Raw genomic sequence first — 22,004 nt, 5'->3', positions numbered from 1 at the left:
CCTGCCCTGCTCCCTGCGGTAGGCAGAGGGCCTGACCCCAGCCTGCGGCCCAGCTACTGGGGGCCCCCTGACCTTGGGCTGGAGCCCGCAGCTGGGAGCCTTGCTGGCCTTGGGGCCGAGGCGCCCCTTTCTGCTCTGAGCCTTGGAGTCCCTCCTTGGTCTGCCCTGATCTTGGGCCCGGCCTGCGGCCGCTCTGAGGGCTGAGTGAGGGAAGTAGCTGGTGGCAGAGGCTGGGGGCTGGGCACAGCCGGGCGCCGTGGGGACCAGCGCGGCCACCTGTGCGTGTCCAGGCCCCTCAGGTACTCAAGGACCCCAGGACAGCCGGGAGTGGGGGCAGCACCTGCCAGGAACAGGCTGCGGGGCTGCGGGGGTGAGCGATGGGGTGACAGGCTGTGGGGGCCCAGGTGCGCGTGAGGGGTTCTTACCACATTTGGAAAGCCTCCCCGTCATCATTTCCATACAGTTAGTGGTGTCTGGAGCACAGAACGGAGAGAGGGGAGACGTGTGAACACAGCTTCCAGCTCAGGCCTGGAGCCGGGGGCAGCCTCAGGCCAGGCCATGGGTGGGCGGGGCCCTGGCCATGGTGGGCGTGGCCGTGACCAAAGGTGGGCGGGGGTGTGGCCAAGGGGTGGAGCCAACACGGGCGGGCTAGGAGGGCCGGTGCTCAGAGAGGCGCCAGAATGTGGAGTCTGGCGCTCAGCTAGGAGGCGCCCGCCAGAGCCGGGCAGGGCTTGGCTGAGGGCAGCGGAGAGCGGGGCCTCTCTCCTGGGCACTGGGGGGTCATGCCTCGCCCTCCCTCCCCTCTGACTCTGGGCCCAGGGCACACGCTTCGAAGCTGAGAGGTGCAGGCCACTGGCTGGGGTCTGCGCGGGCCACCTCTGAGTCCTCAGCCTACCACTCACTCTTTAACCCGGTGGCTACAAGGCTCCCCTTCGCCCCAGACTCAGGGAGGCACCTTCTTCCCAACCCTCTCCAACCCCTGCTGGGCTGGGCCAGGTGGGCTGGGGGTGGGGAAGGCAGCCAGGTCCTCTAAGGGCCCCTCCCTGGGCTGCGGCAGGGCCCTGCTGGAGTGGCTACCAGGTCTTAGCCTGTTGCCCCAGGGGGACCCCAGCTTCTGCCCCCCTCCCCACATCCAGTGGCTCCAGGAATGAGCTCTCTGGACAAGCAAGTCCAGTATGAGATGGAGGGACCAGGTAAGGGTTGGGGTCCCAGCCTGGACTCCCCAGGTCCAGGACTCCCTGAAGGAAGACAGGGCAGACGGGTTTGGCCCAGAGCTGGCACCCAGCAATCTCCAGGGAGGTGGTTCAGACCCAGAGCTGACGCAGGGGTGGGGCCCTGCAAGCAGGGTCGGTCCACCAGGTTTGCCATTGGGCTGGGGCCTAGTGGGGGGGACACTGGTGGAGAGGGGGCCCCCTAGGGGGGACTCTGCCTGGCCAGGAGCAAAGAGGGCTCATGTCCCTGTCCTGCAGGCAGTTTGCCAGGCCCCCTGCTCAATTCCCCGGACAAGTTGTCCTTCCCCAGCTTCGGCCTCCCCCTGGGAGCGCTGCCTCCTCTCAGGTGGTGGCATTAAAGGCAAAGCCCCCAGGCCAGCCAGCTCCCAGGGCTGGGGGAGTGGGCCCCCTCCGTGGGCCAGAGCCCTCCAGCCCCAGCCCCCCCCAGCGAGGGGCACACGTGACGAGGGAGCGAGGGTGGAGCACGGACAATGGAGTGAGCATGGGGGGACGGGACGGACGGGCCGTGCGGCCTCCAGGGCCCCACACAGAGGCACAGCTGGCTGGCCACGGGCCCCGAGGGGGGCTCTGGGCTGGACCCTGTGCTCCCCAGGCCCCACACGGGCCTTGTGATCAGCTGGCATCTCCCACCACGAACCCGCACCGCACGCCCTCCCTGACACGCCGCTCAGCACTCATGCACGAGCCCCAGGGCTCACCCGTACCCGCGCGGCCACACCCCCTCCCTGCCAGGGCCCAGCCGTGCTGACCCTCAGGATCCCGGGCCTCCAGCGCTGCAGGCCTGGGCAGCGCCGGCCCCTGTGTGCCCCCTTCTAGGCCCCCTGGGAGACCCCTGCTTCACCTGGCCCCCTGTCCTGCCCATCTAGAGGAAGGTGGGTGGCAGACAGCCCCTCACATCAGCCAGAGTGGGTACCAGAGTGGGTACCACCCCCCACCCTGGAGGGTGCTCTGTGGGGGACCCCAAGGGCGCAGGGCCCCGGCAGGACGCTGGTCACTCCGGAGGAGCCCGCTCTCGCTGGCCAGGGGCCGGGCTGCCCCGTGTCCAGCTGCTCAGCTGGGTGCTGGGCCCATGACGCCTGTCCAGGGCCGGGAGGCAGCCACTGGATGTGTGGGTGGGCGCAGGGCGCCCTCCGTGGCAGGCCGGGCTCTCGCAGAGGACCTGCCCCCAGCCCCCTCCCTGCCCCGGCGGTGGGGCCGGACGCCTTACCTGCCAGCGTCAGAGGCTACTCTCGTAGCTGGTGGCTACCTTCTGGCCCTTAAGCCCAGCACCCCAGCTCAGTCCTGGAGCTGGCGGGGGGGATTCTACAGTGGACAAGAGGCGCATTCAGGGCGGCATGCGGCCTACCTCCCTGGCGTGCAGAGACCCGCCGAGCGGGAGCGCCCTGCTCCCTGGGCGCGCGGCTGCGCGCCACAAGGCTCGCAGCGGGGCCGCACCCCATCCCCAGCCCTCGGGCTGCCGAGCTGGGCCCCTCCCTCACCTGACAAGTGCTGGGCAGAGGGCTGCTCGTGTGTGCTCAGCAGCTGGGCCTGAATGGTCTCCACGACCCTCTTGAAGCGGCGGCTCGGGCCTGGGGGAGACAGGGCAGGTGAGCGGCAGGGCCAGCAGGGACCCCCGCGCTGCGGCCTCACGCATCCCCAGCAGCTCACCGGACAGGAGCGTGAACGTGACCGAGTAGATGCCGTTCTCCTTCTGCGCAGCCCCACCCTCGGTGTATGTGATGTCCACCTGGAACTTGACCGGCTTCTGGAACACGGCCGGGCCCCCCGTGGCCTTGTACTCGGCCCGGAAGCTCGTCTGGGAGATGACGCTGTGGCTGAGGCTCGGGATCTGCGGGCGCAGGCGGCGTGAGCGCGGCCTCCCCTCATGGAGCTGCCTGCCCCCCCAGCCCCCAAGCCCCAGCGGCGGGGGCTCTCTGCCTCAGGCAGGTGGACCCCGACAGGGGGCGGAGCCCAACACGGGGCAGAAATCAGGGCCCGAGCAGCGGGAGGGGAGAGGCCAGGCCAGAGCCTGGGCCGTGTGCAGGGGACATGTCCCCCAGGCTCAAGGCCTGGCTCTGCTGGATGCGGGCCTGCGGATCTGGTGGGGCCAAGCAGCCTCTGCATGGAGGGGAGCAGGGCTGCGGGAGGCAGGTGGCGGGCACACAGGACAGGGCGCCAGGCTCCCGGGGACGGTCTCAAGGCCCCAGGCGGATCCCCCAGACCCACAGAGCCCCCTGCCCCGTGACGAGGCCTCAGGCCCCTCCTCAGAGCAGCTGTCCGTCACCCCACCTCAGTAAGGGGTCCCCAGAGGCACCCCCGCACCCAGCCTGGGCCCACCCCAGGGGACACCCGTCTCCCGCCCCCCCTGGTCCCGCCCAGGCCAGGGTCCTGGGGGCAGGGACCTCATGACAAGAGGCTCACCGACAGGAAAGCGTGGACAATGTCGGCTTTGATGGAGCTCAGCGGCTTGTCCTTGATGACCACGAAGATCTGCTCCTCCTTCTCCAGGCTGATGAAGTTCCCAAACCAGGACTTCTTGGCGAGCCTGGGTGCGGGTGGACGGCTGGTCAGCTCAGGGCATGCCAGCTGAGACGAGCGCTGGCCTGTCCGCCCCCCGGGCTGCGGGCAGCTCTATGTCCTAACTGGACCCCTGCCTTGACCCCACCATCTAGACCCTCAGCCCACAGCCTGGACCCCCACCATCCTGAACTGACCTCTGACCCCATTATTCTGACCCTCACCCCACAGCCCCTGCTTGACCCCATCATGGTGACTGTGACCCCATAGCCCTGACCCCCACCATCCTGACCTGATCTTTGACCCCATCCTGACCCTCACCCCACAGCCCATACCTTGACCCCATCACGGTGACCGTGAACCCACAGCCCTGACCCCCACCATCCTGACCTGAACTCTGACCCCATCATCCTGACCCTCACCCCACAGCCCTGACCCCCCCATTCTGACCCTGACCTCTGACCCCCCATCCTGACCCTCACCCCACAGCCCGTGCTTTGACCCCATCACGATGACCGTGACCCCACAGCCCTGACCCCCACCATCCTGACCTGACCTCTGACCCCCATCCCAGCCATAACTGAGACCCCATCTTGACCCCACTATCCTGACCGACTCCCCGCCCTAATCGTCCCTGCATCCTGACCCTGCAGCCCACACGGTGGTCCCGCAGCCACCCCCTCCCGCCTGGGTGTGGGCAGCACCCGCTGAGACCCCCGTCAGGAGGGGAGGAGGGGAAAGTGGGGGGCACCCTGCTCTCGAGCGCACCCCAACTCCAGCCTTGCGTTACACCGCTGCTTGGGGTGATTTGTGGCGCAGCCTCCCTGCAGTCCCCAGGGAGAGGTGCCCGTCGGGGGTTGTGTGGGTGGGCGGGCGGGGGACCCTGTGCAGGTCTGCCCGGGGTGGGGGCTGGGGCCCGGATGCCACCTGCCCTCCCTCTGTGCCCGGGGACTTGTGCCCACCACCCTGCCCAGCTTACTCTCAGAACACGGAGCCCGCTTAGACCCCCGGGGGCCCAGCTGCTACGTGGGGTGGGGCAGGGGCCACCCCAGGAACCCAGGGTGGCAGCGCCCTCTCGCACGAGACCCGCACCTCGTGGGCACCCGGCCTGCCCTGCCCATCACCCTCCATCCCTCTGCCAAGTCCGAGGCCCTCCTCTGGGCCAGGCCACCCCCTCAGCACACACGTCCTGCCTCCCGCATTCAGCCCGTGCAGGCCCCTCCCGCGGTGGACAAGGCTGGGACTCGCTTCTGAGCAGGAGGGCAGCAGGCCTCTCCCCTGAGATCAGGCTCTGAAACATCAGCCTCGCCCTGGCCAGGGGCCTCCACCTCATGTGGACAAACTGACAAGGTCAGACATAGTGGGGACAGACGGACAGGATGCGGAGGCGTGTGGCCAGGAACCTGAATCCTGCGGGTGACCAGCTGAGTCTGGAGGTGGCCGGAGCCCCGGATGGGCCTTGAGGTGACTGTCACTGGCCAACACTGGGGCCTGACCAGAGGCCAGGTGGTGGATGAGCGTTGTCGGGAGCGCCTGCCCGATGCCAGGAGCTCAGCCGGGGACAGGGCCAGGGCTCCACAAGCAGGGGCCCCGCCCAGGCCAGGTTTGCTCGGGTGGCACGGGCAGCGCGGCCGGTGGGGCCGGGCGGGGTCTTCAGCTCGCAGGGCGTTCTCCTGTACGTCTCCCGTTCTCTTGCCCATTTCCGGAGCTGGCCCTGGGGCCCGCGGCAACGCTGCAGAGGCAGGCAGCCTGCCCACGAGGCCGTGTCCACTCATGGGGACAGAGCCAGCCTCTGGGCGTGGCCTCTGAGGCAGAGATGTGGGACCTGCCCTTCCCGGCCCCCGGCAGTCACTGGCCACCTTCGCCTCCTTCCACACACCCTGCTGGCTCTGCAGCCGTCGGCACGTCAGAGTCTGCGGGCCTGAAGCTCAGACGAGGACCAGGAGGCGGCTCTGGAGCCCGCGGTGGGGGCCAGCGCCCCATCCCCCTCGACGGAAAGGCTGAATGACAAGAGCGCTCAGCTGTGTACTTGGTGTCGGGTCTGACAGCAAGCAGCCTGAGGGGCTGGGAAGGACTGTGCAGTTCAGTCTGGGCCCGGCCTGTTGATGAAGGCGTGTTGCCTGATAGTAGCTCTTAAATATGCTGACACGGATGCTGAGCCTCACCCGCTGGGGGAAGGCTCTGAGAGCAAAGGCTGGGCCTCCTGGAGGAGACGGGGCTCGTGGGTCCGAGACGAGGCGTGGGCCTGGTTCCCGCCTGTGGAGCTGAGAGTCTGGGCCATCGTGCAGGCTGAGTGTGAATGCCACGCACACATGATGGACCGAGGCTGCAATCACGTGGACGGGACATCTCCAGGCGGGCGACCACAATCTCACAAGGAGCGGGTGCCAGGGATGCCCCTGCCCCCAGGGCCACCCGTCTGCTCCCGTCAGCCACACCCACTGGGTGGGGGCAGGTGCCAGCCAGGGCCCTTGGCAGTGGGACCAGGCCTCCAGGACTCGAGAGTGGGTGCGAGAGGCTGCGGGCCGCCTGCACTGTGCTGTCCGCTGCTCTGGGTAGGCTTTTTTTTTTTAAGCTTTTCTGAAAAGCCTGACACTTAAGTTACAAACGTGGTTGCCAGAGCTTCCGATGACGACAGGAAATCCTGACCGAAGGGACACCAACGGGGGTCCCAGAGACCCCGAGACCCTGCACCTGGGGCTGGAAGCCCTCTGGCTCCACCCCAGCGCTGTGTCCACAGGCCCCACGTGGGGTCTTGATGCTGTGGTAATGGAGCTTCTGCTGCAGTGAGGTCACGGCGACCCTGCCCACGGCCACCCCGCAGGTCTCGTTCACATGGTGAAGGGAGAAGAGGCTGGGGCCTCTCGGGGGTCTGGGCCACAGACATGGGGACTTGTGTCCAGACGTCCAGCGCAGCACTGCCTTCCTGTTGCCTCAAAGCTGTGCTTCACAGAGGCCCTTCCTACAGGCACCTCACAGCTGGCCCCCAGGGCCTTGGGGCCCACCAACTTCCCCGCGTGGAGCCCACAGCTCGCAGCAGGAGTGGACGGTCATTCTGAGGCGTGGCTGTGCCGTCCCTGCCACCCGCACACCCGGCCACCCCAGCTGTGGCTTCAGGGCAGACCTGGGCAGGGCTGCCAGGCCCCTCACCCACCCTGGCACTCAAGGTGGAGATGCGGGCGGCCCCAGTGCCTTAGTGACCCCAGCCTGACACCCAGGGTCCATCCCAGATGCCCACACACTCCACGTCCAGGCAGTGGGAAGGAGCCGCCAGCGCACACTCGAGCTCGAGCAGGGCCACTTACTCTGGGGACGACTCCGGGGTCAGGTTGGACATCTCCTCGGGCGTCGGAACTGCACGCGGAAGGACAGGAAGAGAGCTCGGTGACGCCCCGCCCCGCCCCGCCCCCAGCAGGGCCGCTGGCTCAGGGAGCTGTCCGGTCTCCTGGTGCTGAAACCAGGCTTTGCCTTCTCTGGCCTGCAAAGGGCCCTGCTGTCTCGGGGAGGTGGCCCCGCCCCCCATGCCCTGCCCCTTGACACGGTGCAGCTGGTGTGCTCTGCTGGCCAGGATGGACAGAACCCCCGCCCCCCACCCCCCAAGCTCCCCTCCCCGCCCCCCTGCTCTGCCTGGCAATTCTCACCTTGAAGTTTCCGTCGGTGGAAGCGGGGTGACCCCAAAAAGCTGTTCTTGATGGAGTTGAGCCGCGTCCTCCAGGGCACCCCTCCCACACTGGGGCTGGACGGCGGCGTGGGGTTGGGAGTGCCGGCCGGGCTCTCCTTGGGCGTGTGCACAGGCGTCCCCTTAGGGGTAGGGAGGGGACTGCCCCTCGGAGAGGGGTGAGGGGTCACCTGTATGGTGGGGACAGATTTGGTGTTCGGTTCAGTCCCGGGGGGTGGGAGCCGGGCAGGCGACGGCAGAGTGGGTGGGCCCGGGGGCAGGGCCGGCTGGGGGCTAAGACTCCCTGGGACAAGGGGCTGGGCCTGGGCGCCAGCCGGGAGTGGGTTGGACTTGGTGCCCTGCAGCGGCTTGTCGGTCAGCTTGGCCTTGCTCGGCAAGGTCTGGGTCTTGGGGTTGGGCCGCAGGGCGGCCTGTGGAGGGAGGAAGTGTCCGGGCCGGGAAGCACTCTGGCAAGCTTCAGGCTCCGCGGAGGTGGCCGGAGGGCAGGCCACAGAGAGGAGCTCGGGGGGTGGGGGAGGCAGGACAAACTTTCTAATAGGCTACAGGGCAGGTGGGAGCCGCAGGGGAGAGCAGGGGCCCCCCAGAGCCCAGCGCATGCCCCGCCCCCACATGCCCCGCCCCCACAAGTACACACAGCACCGGGAGGACCCCAAGGCAGGAGGGGGGAGCAGGCAGGTGGGGGCAGCATTCGCCACAAGAGAACATGACACACAAGAAAACAAAACAGAAAACGCGCCGTTAGCTGAGCAGCCAGAGCCCCATGGCAGCAGGCGGGGTGGGGGTCTGCCCGATGCCCCCCGCCCTGGGGGTGCCCTGGTGGGCGGGGTCACTCACCCGGGGGCTGCTGAGTGGGCTGGTGGACAGGCCCGAAGACGCGCCGCTGATGGACCTGGACCTGGGAACACAGGAGTGCAGGGTGGCTCGTACGGGGGCGGGTGGGCCCGCAGAGAGCCCCGCGGTGGCCCCGGCCCAGCGCATGCCTGGCAGTGCTCAGGGCAGGCCTGCCGTCCCCACTCGCCTCGCACCAGCCCCAGGAGGGTCCGGGCCCGTGGGGGCAATCGGAGCCCCGTGGTGCAGCCAGTGGCCTGGGGGCTGTTCTTCCCCCCAATGCAAAAGCTGCCCCACATCCAAGGCCCAAAGCCCCAGGCCCGGAGGACAGAGAGGGGCCCTCAGCAAGACTCTTGAGCCTGGTGAGCAGAGGGACAGGGGAGGTGAGACTCCCAGGGTCCCCTCTCCACGCGCCCGCTGACCCAAGCCCAGCTGAACCTCCAGGCTGAGCTGTCACAGACCCAAAGTCCTGCCCTCCGCCGACCGCCTCACCCCCTGGCGCCTGGGCACCAGCCCAGCCCCTCCATGCCCACGACCCACCCGTGTGGCCCAGAGCGGCCCACCACCACTCCCTCGCTCGCACGGCGCCTGTGACGGCCGTCAGCAGAGACATGGACTCTGTTCACCCCAACCCCATGTGGCCTGCAGACCTGGCCTGGGCACAACCACAGAGCGGTCACTGGCCCAGCAAAGACCACTGTGGCCACTGCCCCCTTGGGGCAGGGACCGGACACCTCTTGGGGCAGGGCCAGGCCTGCGGGGCCTTGCTCCACCACCCACGTGGCCTCGAGGGAAAGGAGACACCCGCTCACCCCTGGGCGCCGGCACCGGCCATCCTTAGAGGAAGGAAACCGGAGGGGTCGAGGCAGCCACGGGAGAGAAGAGGATAGAACAGAGTGAAGGGCGGCCACACCACCCGCCTGGCCACAGTACCCACGCCGCGGCCAGCCCCTGGGCCTCGGGGAGGAGCCGGGCCCCCGCTGGCCAGGCCCCCAGCACCCCTGGGCTGGAGCCCCATAGCGACGACCCTCCGACTCCCCCCCACCTGACGCAGCCATGGAGCCGGCACCTTGCCCTCGGCAGCCCCAGCCCAGTCCGCCTGCGTCCGCTGGGCCGGCCCAAAGCCCTCAGACGTGAGAATGGAGCAGGGGCTGGTGGTCCCGGCGAGGGCCCACCCCGCAAGGTGGCCGGCAGGGGCAGCAGCCGCGAGCTTGCCGCTCGGCACAAAGAAAGCAGAGAAGCAGCAGCAGAGAGACGGGGCCGCGTCCACGCCCTGCTGTCTAACCCTGGAAGCTGAGCTGCAGGAAGGACACACCAGCGTGGAGCAGCCGGGGTGGGAGGGGGCACGGAGGGGGAGCCGGGGGTGCCCGGGGCAAGCGAGGCCCCGCCATGGGCGCTGCTGGGCAGCAGGCCCTGCAGGCGGGGCACCAGGGGACTGGAGGGCTGGGCGGCGTGCAGGGCCTCCTGGGACCCGCACAGCCCCTGCCCCTTCCTGGGGAGCCTGCAGCGCCCGGGGCGGCCACCTCCACCCTGGTCCGTGTGGACAGCCGGGCGGCCCCCGGACACAGGCCAGTGTGGAGTGGGGAGGGGAGCCAAGCAGGCCCAGAGGCCCGCTGACCACAGCCAAGGGCAGCCCAGAGCCTGAGGCAGGCAGAGCCCGGGTCTCCTGGCCCTCCTGAAGGGCCGCGTTCCTCCTCCTGGGCGTCAGCCTCAGCTGACCGGCCCTCCCCCCCGGCTTGCGGGAAGGCTCCCTCGCCAGATGGGGTAGGCCACCCGAGGCCCAGCCCTGCCCCCAGGCCCGCCGCTGTCTGTGGGGCTGGGGCGGGGGATGGGGGCAGGGTGTATACCTGTCTTCTTTGCTGAATTGGGGGTGGGCTTCAGCGATATCCAGGCTTTTACTGAACATTGCTTTACTACAGCGGGAACAAAGTGAGAAAACAGAGTTACTGCCGCGGCCCTGCCAGGTGGTCCAGGAGGCCGGCCCTCCACACCTCCGAGCTGGTCACAGCCCGCTGGCTGAGGCCAGGTGCACAGGAGGGCTGGGCAGGCGGGAGCAGCACACCCGGCGGCCTGATGGGCAGGGCGGCCTTGGAGAACACCTGGCACCGCCCAGAGGTGTGGCCTGTCACCTGGACAAGGGGCCAAGCCATGGGAGAAGCAGCCTCTGAGATGGAGCAGAAAGTGCGGGGGGCGGGGAGGGTCAGCTTTCCAGTGACCCCTGGGATGACTGACCCGACCCCGCCCCAGCCCCCACCCACCGCCCCTGAGGAACGCGGGCCTGGAAGGCAGAGCAGAAGCCAGGACGGCCGAAGGGGGGATGTGCGGGGCGGGGAGGAGGCTGGCGAGCCCCCAGCCTGCCCGCAACTGTGGAGCCAGAAGCCAGCACAAGGCTCGGAAAGGACAGCGCCTCCAGGAGAGGTGCCCCGACAAGCAAGACCTTCCACCTGTTCCTCCCTGCCCCCAACCCCGGGGCAGGACCCTGCGGGCGGTGAACCACGGTGACCGGCAGACCTGGAGAGGGCCCCAGAGGCTGAGACCCCAGAGGGTGGGGGCTGGGACTGCCGGGGCGGGGGCCGTGGCCAGTGGGTCGGTGGCCTGTTTAATCCTGACGGTGGCCCACAGCCTGCAGTTTCTCAGAGGCCAGCGCCGAGCACCCAGCTAACCGGTGTGGCCGGGGCTCCCACAGTGAGACCTCTCACGGAGCTCCCGCCCCCAGGGCCTCCTTGAGGGCTGAAGGCCCTGCCTGGGCAGGGAGGCTTGGTCTCGCCCAGCACTGGGGAGCACCAGAGGCTCTGCAGGGCCCCGATGCCCGCCCCTCCTCGGGGGCCCAGACCCCCCCACCCCAAGATTCCACATCCCTGACCCCTGCCTGGCCACAGCTGACCCAAACGCGGGCTCAGCATCAATCGGGGTTAAGCCTCCTGGGCTGCGGCTCTCAACACAGATGACCTCCACCCAGCCCTGCCCAGTCCAATCCACTCCAGCCCAGCTCTGTCCAGGATGGCCTCACCCAACCCAGCCTGACCCAGGCCAACCAAGCAAAGCCCTGCCCCGCTCAGCCCAGCCCAGCCCAGTCTGCTCAGAGTTCAGCCCAGATCACCTTATTCCAGCTCAGTCCAGCCCAGCCCAGCCCAGCTCAGCTCAGCCAGCCAGCCCAGTCCAGCTCTTCACAGCCCTGCCCAACCCGGCCCACTGCAGTCCAAGCAGGCCCCGTACCCCGACACCTCCCCAGGCACAGCTCAGCCCAGTGCCACGAAACAGCCTTAGCCCAGCCCCAGGGCCTGGGTGCAGAGAGGAACCAGGCCCAGTCTAGCGCCGCCTGGCCGGGGCGGCAGGAGGTACGCACCTCTGGCCGTGCTGGGCCATCTCCAGGGCCCGGCGTGCGGGCACCGGGGAGCCGCCGTCCGTCACGCTCAGCACCTCCATGGACTTCCGCTCAGGCCGCCGCTTGCCATGCCGGTTGAGCATCGGCGAGTCCACGCGCTTCCGGGGCGGGTCTGCGTGCAGAGCGGGGTCAGGGCCCGGCAGCCCACAGGGGCGGCGCGCGCCGGCCCCCAGGACCCCATACCTATCTCGTTCCTGGGCGGCAGGTCCTCGTCCTCGTGGCTCGGGTACCTTTCCTTCCGGTCCAGGAGGAGGAAATAGATCATCTTTTCCTGGTTCTCCCTGCAGAGGGCAAGAGGCGCCGGAAGCGTGGGTGGGGGTCCCCGGAGGGCGGCGCCCCCGCCCCCAGGCAGGCCCCTAGACGCACTCCTCGGACAGCAGGTCCTGCAGCAGCTTGTTGCGGTCCCGGAAGCAGCCAAGCGAGTGCATGCTGTCCAGCACGTCCGGGTCGATGTCCTCCAGGCTGGGCAGGGAGCGGATCTGCACCTTGCGAGGGACAGGCTGCTCCGGCTCCGGCTCGTTCTTGCCTCCTCTGCGGGGACAGGGCCCGGTCACTCCCTCCGGCAGCAGCCGAGGCTCCTCGCCCGCTCCCCAGCCCTGGGCCTGAGTCCTGCTGCTCTCCCTGCGCCCGGCCCCTGCACATCTCGTGCGTCCTGCCTGTGCCCAGCGCGGGCCGGCCAGGATCCCCGAGAGCTAGCCGGGGGCCATATACCTAGCACTGGAGGCAGGCCTGCGCTGGGCCGGGCCCTCCCCCCGCTGTCCCTAGCGGGCCCTCCGGGCCACAGAGGCAGGCAAAGCGGGCGATGAGGGCAGGAAAAGCTACTTACATATACCATATGTGTTTCTGAATGTGCTCTAGCTACAAGGAAAGAGAAACAGGGAGTTAGTACGAGGAAGGAGCCGAGGCCGCGTTAGGAGGCGAGAGGGGCAGGAGCGGAGGGGCGGGGCTGGAGGCCGAGCGCGGAGCGAGCCAGACGGCGGGAGGCGGGGGCGACAGATGTGGAGCCGGGGGCGGGAGGGAGCGCGGGGGCGGCCGCGGCTCACGGAGGGGGCCCATCCCAGATGCCTGGCTAGCGCCCTGAGCCTACCTACCCACGGGGGAGAGGACAGGCCTCCCCGGAGACGGCGGGGAGGTAGGGGGAGCGGGGCTGCAAGCAGGGGGAGGGCGCTGCGGGGTTAGCAGCAGGAGCCCCCCAGGGCTCAGGGCGGGGCGGAGGGAGGGGAGCAGGGGGCAGCGGGGCGAGGGCCGAGCGGAGGCTGGGCGCAGGAGAGCAGGAGGCGCTCCGCCCCGACGGGGGCGCGCTGGGCCTCTTTCAGAGCGGGGGACCCCAAACCTTGGTCCCCCCAGACCCTGGCTCCCCCCACCCCCGCCCCGGAGCGGGTCCGGGAGAACCGCGCTCGGGGCCCTGCCCGGGCGCACGCACCGTGAGGCGCCGCGCCGCGTCCACCTCGATCATGCCGCGCAGCAGGCTCTGGCAGTCGGGCGGGATGAAGTGCGGCATGTGGAAGACGCCGCGCTTCACCTTCTCCAGCAGCTGCCGCAGGTTGTCGTCGTCGAAGGGCAGCGCACCCTGCCGGCGGCGCGGGGTTAGGGCGGGCGGACCCACGGGGCGGGGACTGGGGGGACGGAGGGCGTAGGGAGGTGATGGGGGGTCGGGGGCGCGGGGAGCCTCACCACCAGCAGCGCGAACAGAATCACGCCGCAGCTCCACACGTCTGCCTTGCGGCCGTCGTATTTCTCCCCCTGCGGACAGTCCTGGGGTTGGTGGGGGCGCAGGGCCGTAATTCTTGCGGGGACGGAGGGTCCGGGAAGCGCTGGCCCCGGGGGCGGCGCCTCGGCCAGGCGGCCAGGCCCCGACCTGGGGGTCTGCGACCACCGGGGCAGGGAGGCCCCTTGGCTGGGCAGGGGCTGGGGTGGGGTGGCTACTTACCCGGATCACCTCCGGACAGGCATAGTGGGGCGACCTGAAGGCAAAAGCCGAAGTCAGGGCAGGAGGCTCACAACGCACCGTGCCCCAGCCATCCCACCCCGGAGACTTCTGGGCTGCCCCCCAGAAAGGCAGCAGGTGGAGACAGAGCGGGGTGATCCCGCTCCATGCCTCCAGACTCTGCCTGGCATGGACGCCCTACTAGGGGGTCCCAGGGCTTTGGTGCCAATTCTCCCACAACCTCATACCCTCTGCATGCTCCCGGGAGCCAGGGACCCAAGGAGTCGGCGGGCAGAGACAGGACCACGGGACACGCCTTATCCCTGCCCCGGCAGCCCCACGGGGGAGCCGGGCCCCTGCCTCCAGCCCAGGCCGCGGGGCCACCTGGTGGGGCAGCCATGGGGCTAGGCTGCGGTCACCGTCCTGGCCCATGTAGAACCGGAGGCCGGCTCGGGGCTCAGCTCACCCACAGCTGGTCTCTAGCAGGCTGTCGCCAACCTGCAGCGACGCCATGCCGAAGTCTGCGATCCGGATGTTATTCTTCTCGTCCAGCAGAAGGTTTTCTGGTTTCAGATCCCTGTGGCTGGAAGTAAGGCGGGATTGAGGCTGACCGCGGCAGGAGTCCCCGGCCCTAAAACCCCGCCCTCACAGCAGGAGACCAATGGCAGCGCAGCCCGCTGATGTCACCAGCGGCCAATCGGAAGTATCCCTCGGGCCGATGGCTGCAGGCTGGCAGGATGGGCGGACAGGACTGCTAGCGATGAGCACGCTCTGCTTTACTTCTTAGAGTCTCTCCCCTTTCCTGCTTCCCCCACCACACCTCACACCTGCTCTGGACCCTTCCCCTACCACACCTGCTCAGGGCCAGCACCAACCTGGGGCCCCCAGACCAAGGACACCCTGGCCCCCAGGCCTCTGAAAGCACCAAGGAGATTTGGGTGGGCACCTGGCAGAAAGCTTTCTAATGCCCCGAGGGGGTCAGCAGGGATATGTCTGATCCAGTGCGGGGTGGGGGGAGTGCAAGAGGCGGGGAGGTACACCTGCAGGGACGGGGGCTGTTTGGTAGGGAACAGGGTGCCTGCACAGAGACCCACCCAGTCCCTCCTAAAGGAGATCAGTCTTGAATATTCACTGGAAAGATGAATCATGAAGCTGAAGCTCCAGTACTTTGGCCACCTGATGGGAAGAACTGACTCACTGGAAAAGACCCTGATGCTGGGAAAGGTTAAGGGCAGGAGAAGGGGACGACAGAGGATGAGATGGCTGGATGGCATCACCGACTCAATGGATATGAGTTTGAGTAAGCTCTGGGAGTTGGTGATGGACAGGGAGGCCTGGCATGTTGCAGTCCATGGGGTCGCCAAGAGTCGGACACAACTGAGCGACTGAACTGAACTGGGGTGCCTGAAGGGGCAGGGGGGCAGCTGGTGGGGGCGGGGTGCCTGGTGGGCGGGGACACACCATATGGAGTGGCTGTGGCAGAAGTCCAGCGCAGAGATGATCTGGCGGAAGAACTTCCGGGCCTCTTTGGGGGTCAGCCTCCCCTTCTTGACCAGGTAGTCAAAGAGCTCTCCACCAGACACATGTTCTAGCACCAGGTATCTGCAGGGGCAGGCAGGCGATGGGTGGGCCAGGGCACCGCTGTCCAGAGGCAGTGGACCACCACCTGGTCCCAGTACCGTCCTTCACCAAGCCCCAGCACTGCCCCTCAACAGGTGGGCGCCTGCCCACTCCCCTCCTGGCAGGCCCAGGAAGCAGGCCCACACTAAGCCTCAAGACCAGAGGGGCACTGAGGTAGCTGACCCTCTCGTGAGCCTGAGGTTTGGTCCTTCCAGGCCCTTCCTGGGCTCCTGGATGAGCGAGGACATATCAGATGCTCAGGCCCTGAGGGAGTCAGGGGCTAGCAGGGCAGACCTCAAAAGGGACGGGTTGGGGCAGGGCACAGCTGGTCTGGGAAGATGTGCGGCAGGGCCTGAGTGGGAGGAGGGGCCAGAGTGGGGGAGGGGCCTGGGTGGATGTCCAAATGGCAGGTAGTGACTGCCCCCAACTTGGCTTAACACAGCTGGATGGTGTAGGCGGGGAACCCCATGGCCCTCTAAATGGAGAAGTGGGCTGTGTCCGAGCTGAGCCTCGCTGGGGTGGAGCCTGAGGGGCTGGTTTCTGGGGTGGGGTGGGCGGTGGTCCTCAGGGGAGCTGGGACTCAGGCTGAGCACAGACCCTGAGGAACCCCTGGTGGGAGCCGGGCAGGGGTGGTTCTGCTGGTCTGAGGGGGCTTGGGGACGGAGGGGGTGACAGGGGCTGTGCAGTGTGACCAGGGCGGGCAGGGACGGCAGTGTGGCCCTGGGGGTGTTGGCATCAGGAGCTGGGCTTACAGAAATGGAGGGGCCAGTGGGGGGTGACAGCCTGTGTGTTCTGTGGTGAGGAGGAGTTGGGGGAGGAAGGGACTGGGACACAGGGTGGGGACCCAGTGGGATGTCAGCGGGGAGAGGGGTGGTTCCCGGGGCCCGCCCTGTTCCTGAGAGTTCGGCCAGGCGGTGCCCCCAGCTCAGGGGCAGAGGCCCTGCCTAAGCTCCCACCTCCAGGCTCCCGGCCCACCCTGGCACCCTGGGAGGGCGCTGGGCCCAGCAGCATCCTGTCCCGTCACCCAGCCTGTCTTGACTGTGTCCCCCACCTGGCCTGCCAACCCTGGCCCCTCCCTGCTTCTAGTCCATCCTGGGGGGCCTCCTAGGAGCCCCACTCTCTGCCCAGCAGCCCCATAAGTATCAGAACAGAAAGACAAGTGACTGTTTCCTCTGTGAAGACGTGGGCAAGACCTGCCGAGCACCCACCCGCACCCCAGGCTCACGGGCCGGCATCGAGACAGGAGCAGGTGGGTCCCCAGTCAGGCCAATGGGGGTGATATAGACAGAAGGGGAGACCCATGGGTCGTGCCCCTCATCGTGGTCCTGATGGCAGCTCCTCGATCACCAGTGTCGAGGGCCCAGGACCACCCCCACCTCCCTCAGCCCCCAGGCCTGTAGTGCGGGGGCCCTGTTTTTCCTGGACCCCATGGGGGCGGCTTGTCACACCGTCTGCCACTAAACACTCTGAGGGGGCTGCTGGTGGGGCGCTGGGCCCCCTACTCCCCAAGGGCTGCCCAGGACAGAGCCACCCGGGCTGGCCGGCCTGCGTGCATCAGGGCGCAGTCAGGGCCGGGCTGGAGGCCCCGAGGAGCCCCTGGAGCAACGGGCCTGAGGGAGCGGTGCCAGACGGACTTCCTGTCTGCACCCCCTCGCTCCGCCGCTGTCCCAAGGAGGGCGCGGGCTCTGCCTCCAGCCACGCCCACGGCAGCGATAGAGCCGACGCCCCCTCGGTGACCCTGTGAGCGGGCGGCTCCACTCTGGGTGCCCTCGCTGAAGCCACTCGCGGGAGGGTGCACGTTCGCGGGCTGCCCACGCAGGGAGAGGTCCGCCGGCCTCGGTGGTGACAGGTCAGCCACGCTCAGGCAGCCGGACAGCAGGCCGTGGCGACAGTGCAGCCAGCCAGCCTGGGGGTCCCCATGCCCGTGAGGAGCACGTGGAGGCTGCGGCGGCTGCGCGAGGGTCACCGGGCAGGAGAAAGCGCCTGGATAGCCCCGCCCCCGGAGGCCCCGCCCCCGGAGGCCCCGCCCCGCTCTCCGCACAAGGAGGCCCCGCCCCGCTCTCCGCACACAGGAGGCCCCGCCCCGCTCTCCGCCCCCAGCAATACCTACAAATATTTTTTGTTTTCATAGACGTCGTGCAGCTTGAGGACGTGGGGGTGCTCGATCAGCTTCAGGATCGCGATCTCCCGCTCCACCTGCGGGGGCCGCCGTCACTGGGGGCTCCCCAGGGGTCTCCCTGCCCCCCAGCTCTGCCCAGTTCGTGTGCCCCAGCCGTGCCTGGTCCCTGCCTCCCCCCGCCCCGGTTGCGCCCCGTCCCTGCCAGTCCACCCCCGGGTCCCCTTCCGTGAGCTCCCGGCTCCCACCCGGGTATCTTGGAGCACCCTGAACTTCGTGCCCCCGACCCACACGGTCACCAGCTGCAGGGCCCCCGCCCGCCCCCTCACCTTCATCAGTACAGACTCGCTGAGTTTCTCCCGGTTGACGATCTTGACGGCCACCTTCTGGCACGTGACACAGTGGATCCCCAGTTTCACCAGGCCTGGGGAGACAGCAGGTCTTAGACCCCGTCCAGCCGGGCTGCGGCTCGCACCCTGCCCTTGGGGCCCCTCACTCAGCCCCTGAGGCCCTGGGCTCCTGCCCCACCTGGAAAGTCCTGAGCCAGACCCCAGGAGCTCTCTGCCCCCACTCCTCAGGCACCGGCCAGAGGCTGCCCCCAGCACAGTCCCTGCCCCACGCCACACCGCAGTCTCGGCCTCCTCCAGCCTGGCCTCAGGCCGGCCCTCACTCCCCGCCAGTGACACCTAGAGTCCCTCCCCAGACGTCAGCTGGAAGCCCATCCCCTCAGTGGGGAGGAGGGTGACAGCCATTCCCACACTCCCAACCCCCACGCTGGGCCTCACCGACCCTGCACCACTACCCATCACCCTCCTCCTGGCCTGAGAACCTCTGGACAGAAGGGCCCTGGGCACCCCTCACCCCACGGCACCGGTGCAGGTACGGGGTCCCTCCCTGGGCAGGGCGCTGCCAATGCACCTCTGCTGTCACCAGCATGCTGCAGGGACCCTCAGTCCTGCTCGCTGCCTCCCGGTCACGTGGGCACCTGCCCCCCTCCAACCCCGTGGAGATTCACTGGCAGAGCCGCTGGCAGCCTCTCTCCCTCCCTCCCCAGGATGGTTCCTGGCCTCCTGTGCTCTCTGTGGCCTCAGACCCAGACACCCATTCCCCAATGGGCACAGAGGTGACCACCAGAGCTGGAACTGCCTCCAGCACGTGGGAGCCCAGAGGCAGCCCCGGGGGAGATGCCGGGCTCCCAGCACTGCAGCCCGTGCTTGGCCTGGGCAGACGCCCATCTCAATTCATGCTCTGCTGCTGCTCTAACTGTGACCTCGATGCGGCTCGTGGCTCCAACCAGCTGGCTGTGCACTTGCCCCTTTGGATGCCGCTACGGGGCAGCTCTCAGAAAACTGCAAAGCCCTTTTGCTTGGAAAACAAACCTTTTGCCACATGCAGCTTCCCCTAAGGGGCATGCGTCTCTATTTGGGGTGGTTTCATGAACACTCACACCTTTCCAGCAGCTCGCGTCCTCCTCCTCGCCCACTGCCCCCTCCCCGCCAACCCCCTGCAGCCTTGCCCATGGGCAGCGAGCTTGCGGGTGGCTGGGAGGTGATCCGTGCTCCCCAGAGGCAGGTGGGCCAGACGAGGGCGGGGGACCAGGCCTGGTGGAAGCCCTGAGCCTGCCCTTCTTCAGCTCAGGGAAAGACGGAGTCCCCGCGGGAGCTGGGACTGTGGCTGTGGCTCCTGGGGCTCTCACCAGCTGCCTTTGATCCTAGCCTGTGATTCAGGTCAGAGGACAGCAGAGTGAGTGGGCCCCAGGGAGCAGGGGCTTCAGTGGTGTCTGCGATTCAAAGGTGAGCCCAGGGCCTCCACGCCTCCAGGACAGCACCTGGGCCTGGCACAGACCCCTCGCCCAGACAAGGCGGACAGGCCTCAAGGAGCTGCAGCCACGGTGGCCCGGCTGTTCTCAGGGACATGAGCCCCTCTGAGACCCAGGGCAGATGTGGGACAAACTGCAGACAGAACAGGCAAGGGTTCCCGGGGAGCCACCGGCGGCCCTACTGCCGAGCCTCACACCCTGCACAGGGGCCTGGCACACCAGTGCACACACATACCCCTAACATGCGTGTCCTCAGGAGGCAGGACTCAGAGACACGTGGGGAACAAAGGAACATGAACTTCACCTCAATGGCAGCCTGGGGGGCAACACCGGTGGCTCCAGAAGTGGGGCGTGAGGTGGCCGACCCCCAACCCTGATAATCACAGCAGGCAGTCTGCTGATGGCGCACCGGGGCCATGAGACACGGACACACAAAGAGAGGCCGGGAGGACCGAGAACCCAGCAGACAAGGGGCCCGGGACTCGCCCCAGGCAGGCAGGGAGCTGCTCTGGGCCCAGGCGCAGCGGGCTGCCCTGAGCCATGCCCTAGAACTCTGGCAGCTTCCTCCCTGCCTTCCTCTTCTCCCGCTTGTTGCCTCTGTCCCCAAAAGTAGGCTGTGCACGGATTCCTACACACCCTGCAAAGCCCAGCACAGAGGTGCCCCTGTCAGGTGGAGCTTCTGGGCCTCCCAGGGTCTGCCGGTCTCCTGCAGCCCCAGGGCCCTCTGGGTTTGGGTTTCAAGCAGCCCCACAACTTCCCTGGAGGAAGGGAGGGCCTGTGAGGGAAGCCTAGGACCGCCCTGATTACCAGCCCTCCAACAGCTCAGGCTCATTTTCCAATTGTGACTTAATCTCTAATTATTGTCTTTACAGCAAATTCGGGCACAGGCAAGAGAAGAAAAGTATACAGTGTCACAGATAATTGCTGGAGAAACTGGCAGTCCTGCTCTGGCGGCAGGCGCCCAGGGCTGCAGGGAGGGCTCCTCAGGGTCGACCCGAGAACCCTGGGCCCAGCCACGGGTTCCCCGCTGTAGCCCAGCAGGCACCTGCGTACGTGTGTATGGACACGGTGGGCAGGCTTCCTGAGCACAGCCTGGGGAGTCCAGGGACCCAGGGGCCGCCGGCTGAGTGCAGACTCCCTCACGCACGCCCAGGTGCCGACCACAGGAACCTTCCTCACCCGGACGGCCCAGCCTCCCAGGCAGCTCTGCCCTGCCCTCAGCCACTGGGCCCGCGGGCCTGGAGGCAGTCACAGGCCCGGCTCCCGCCCCCAGCTACTGGAGGAAGGATGGCAGAGCCTTGGGGACCTGGGAGCGGGGGAGCAGGAGGGCGGAGGCGTGCGGCTCAGGCTGCGACCCTGGGGCCTCAGACCTGCAGGGCGGGGGCTGGAGGGTCTGAGGGGTCGGAGGCCGGGTGGGGTGTTCCAGAGCAGACGCCTCACCCAGGCCCTCTGGTCACCTTTGAGACCCCTCTTCTTCTTGGTCATGGTCCTTTGGAAAAGATCCTGTTGGAGGGCTCAGCAACGCGGGGACCGCCACCGTGGAGGACAGAATGGAGCGCAGGAACCTCCGTCCCGCGGGGAGCCCCAGACTCCACTGCCCAGAGACTGCCCGGGGCTGGACAAGGTCTGGACAGGCGGTGCTGCCGCGCCTGAGAGGGACGGGGCCTCTGCACCTGGGCCCAGCCCTGTGGCCCCACAGGGCAGCTGAAGCCGAAGGAAGAGGGGGCAGCAGGACTTCTGGGGCTCCCTCCCTACAGATATGGCGGGGGACGCTCCCCAGACTGCACCCCAGCCTCCAGCACTGTTTCCCCCCTTCCCTGAGCAATAAGCCTCTGCAGGCCTGGCCAGGCAGGCACCGGGCTCCCCTCACCGAGTTCTCGGGGTGCCCAGCCGAGGTGGGCTGCCCTCGGCCCCCAGCCCCCGCGGGCGGGCAGCGCAGCTCAGCTCCCCAGGCAATCCATCCCTCCGTCCTGCGTCCTGAGCTCAGGGCCACCTGAGGCCCCCCAGCCGTTCACCTCCACTCCACCCCGGAGACCCCTCCTGCGGCTTCTACCATGTGCCCCCCAAAAGAGGGTGAACGCTCATGAAAGGGTGGGAGTCAGCTTGTCTCCCAGAGGCTCTGGGGGAGGGGGAGGGGGAGGGGGAGGGCCCCAGCCCCGAGTTGGCACTGCTGATCTAAGTCACTCTGCACCTGGGGAGCACGTGGGGTGGGGCGGACAGGAACCCAAGGCGCTGCTGGGCTGCTCCGGCCGCTGTCCGTGGTGTCCGGACACCCAGCTTGGTCTGACAACCCCAGGTCTTTGAGGGATAGGACACACCCGTTCCTGTGAAGCCCCCGTCAGTGTGCCCAGACCGGCCTCCCTGTGCTGGGGGCTCCGGCCCGGGTGACCAGGCTGAGCGGGAGTGGGCACAGGACTCACCAGAGCCCAGCACCAGGCACCCGAGGGCCCCTCCCCTCAGCCATCCGCAGAGCCAGGAGGAGGGAAGGGCAGCCTGGACCCCCCCAGAGCCCTTCTCGGTGCCTCAGGAGACACCAGCGTCCTGCTGCTGATGCTCACGGGACCACCCAAAGGTCGCTGACCCTGGGGTGGGTGGCCGGCCCTCTCCATGACCATCACTGCGCCGCTGGACCGTGTGGTCAGCTCCACGGAGCCACAGGCACAGCTGATGGCGACCCAGTTTCCGCCGCCTCTGCACACCTCGCCGTGGGGGTGTGGGGACGCTGCCTTCCCGGGGTGCACAGCCCACCGCCGCTCCCGCGGGGCTCTCCTGGACGAGGGCGGGGGATGCCACTCCACACTGGCTCGTGGGGAAATGAGTCAGCACAGCTGGCCACCTTGAGCCCGCCCTGCCTCCCAGCCCAGCTTCTCACAACGGCTCCAGGGAGCTTGGAGGGCAGTGG

General features: G+C 68.2%; 1 protein-coding gene across 15 annotated transcripts in view; it reads right to left on the bottom strand.

Moving 5' to 3' along the window:
* Positions 1–22,004, bottom strand: part of BRSK2 (BR serine/threonine kinase 2) — a 48,664-nt gene that overhangs the window by 2,444 nt on the left and 24,216 nt on the right. For 3 of the 15 annotated variants that reach the window (XM_088832189.1, XM_055415177.2, XM_088832188.1), the window contains exons 2-20: positions 17,613–17,707; positions 17,278–17,363; positions 15,009–15,149; positions 14,014–14,130; positions 13,551–13,584; positions 13,295–13,363; positions 13,044–13,190; positions 12,447–12,478; positions 11,987–12,151; positions 11,804–11,901; positions 11,582–11,732; positions 10,083–10,148; positions 8,242–8,302; positions 7,370–7,577; positions 7,034–7,082; positions 3,633–3,756; positions 2,880–3,060; positions 2,711–2,800; positions 426–473 (exon numbers count right to left, since the gene is read on the bottom strand). In XM_088832189.1, the coding sequence (XP_088688315.1) occupies positions 426–473; positions 2,711–2,800; positions 2,880–3,060; positions 3,633–3,756; positions 7,034–7,082; positions 7,370–7,577; positions 8,242–8,302; positions 10,083–10,148; positions 11,582–11,732; positions 11,804–11,901; positions 11,987–12,151; positions 12,447–12,478; positions 13,044–13,190; positions 13,295–13,363; positions 13,551–13,584; positions 14,014–14,130; positions 15,009–15,149; positions 17,278–17,363; positions 17,613–17,707 (1,962 nt within the window). Of the gene's footprint in view, positions 1–338; positions 474–2,439; positions 2,535–2,710; positions 2,801–2,879; positions 3,061–3,632; positions 3,757–7,033; positions 7,083–7,369; positions 7,947–8,241; positions 8,303–10,082; positions 10,149–11,581; positions 11,733–11,803; positions 11,902–11,986; positions 12,152–12,446; positions 12,479–13,043; positions 13,191–13,294; positions 13,364–13,550; positions 13,585–14,013; positions 14,131–15,008; positions 15,150–17,277; positions 17,364–17,612; positions 17,708–22,004 lie in introns of those variants that run through there. The other 12 variants (XM_088832190.1, XM_055415178.2, XM_055415181.2 and 9 more) reach the window with 7 other exon arrangements.

This window comes from Moschus berezovskii, chromosome 25 (genome assembly GCF_049115385.1).
Source record: "Moschus berezovskii isolate FMDL1 chromosome 25, NW_MosBer_1.0, whole genome shotgun sequence".
Taxonomy (NCBI): Eukaryota; Metazoa; Chordata; class Mammalia; order Artiodactyla; family Moschidae; genus Moschus; species Moschus berezovskii.
Note: the sequence above shows the minus strand (reverse complement) of the source record. Positions and strands in the feature narration are given on the sequence as shown.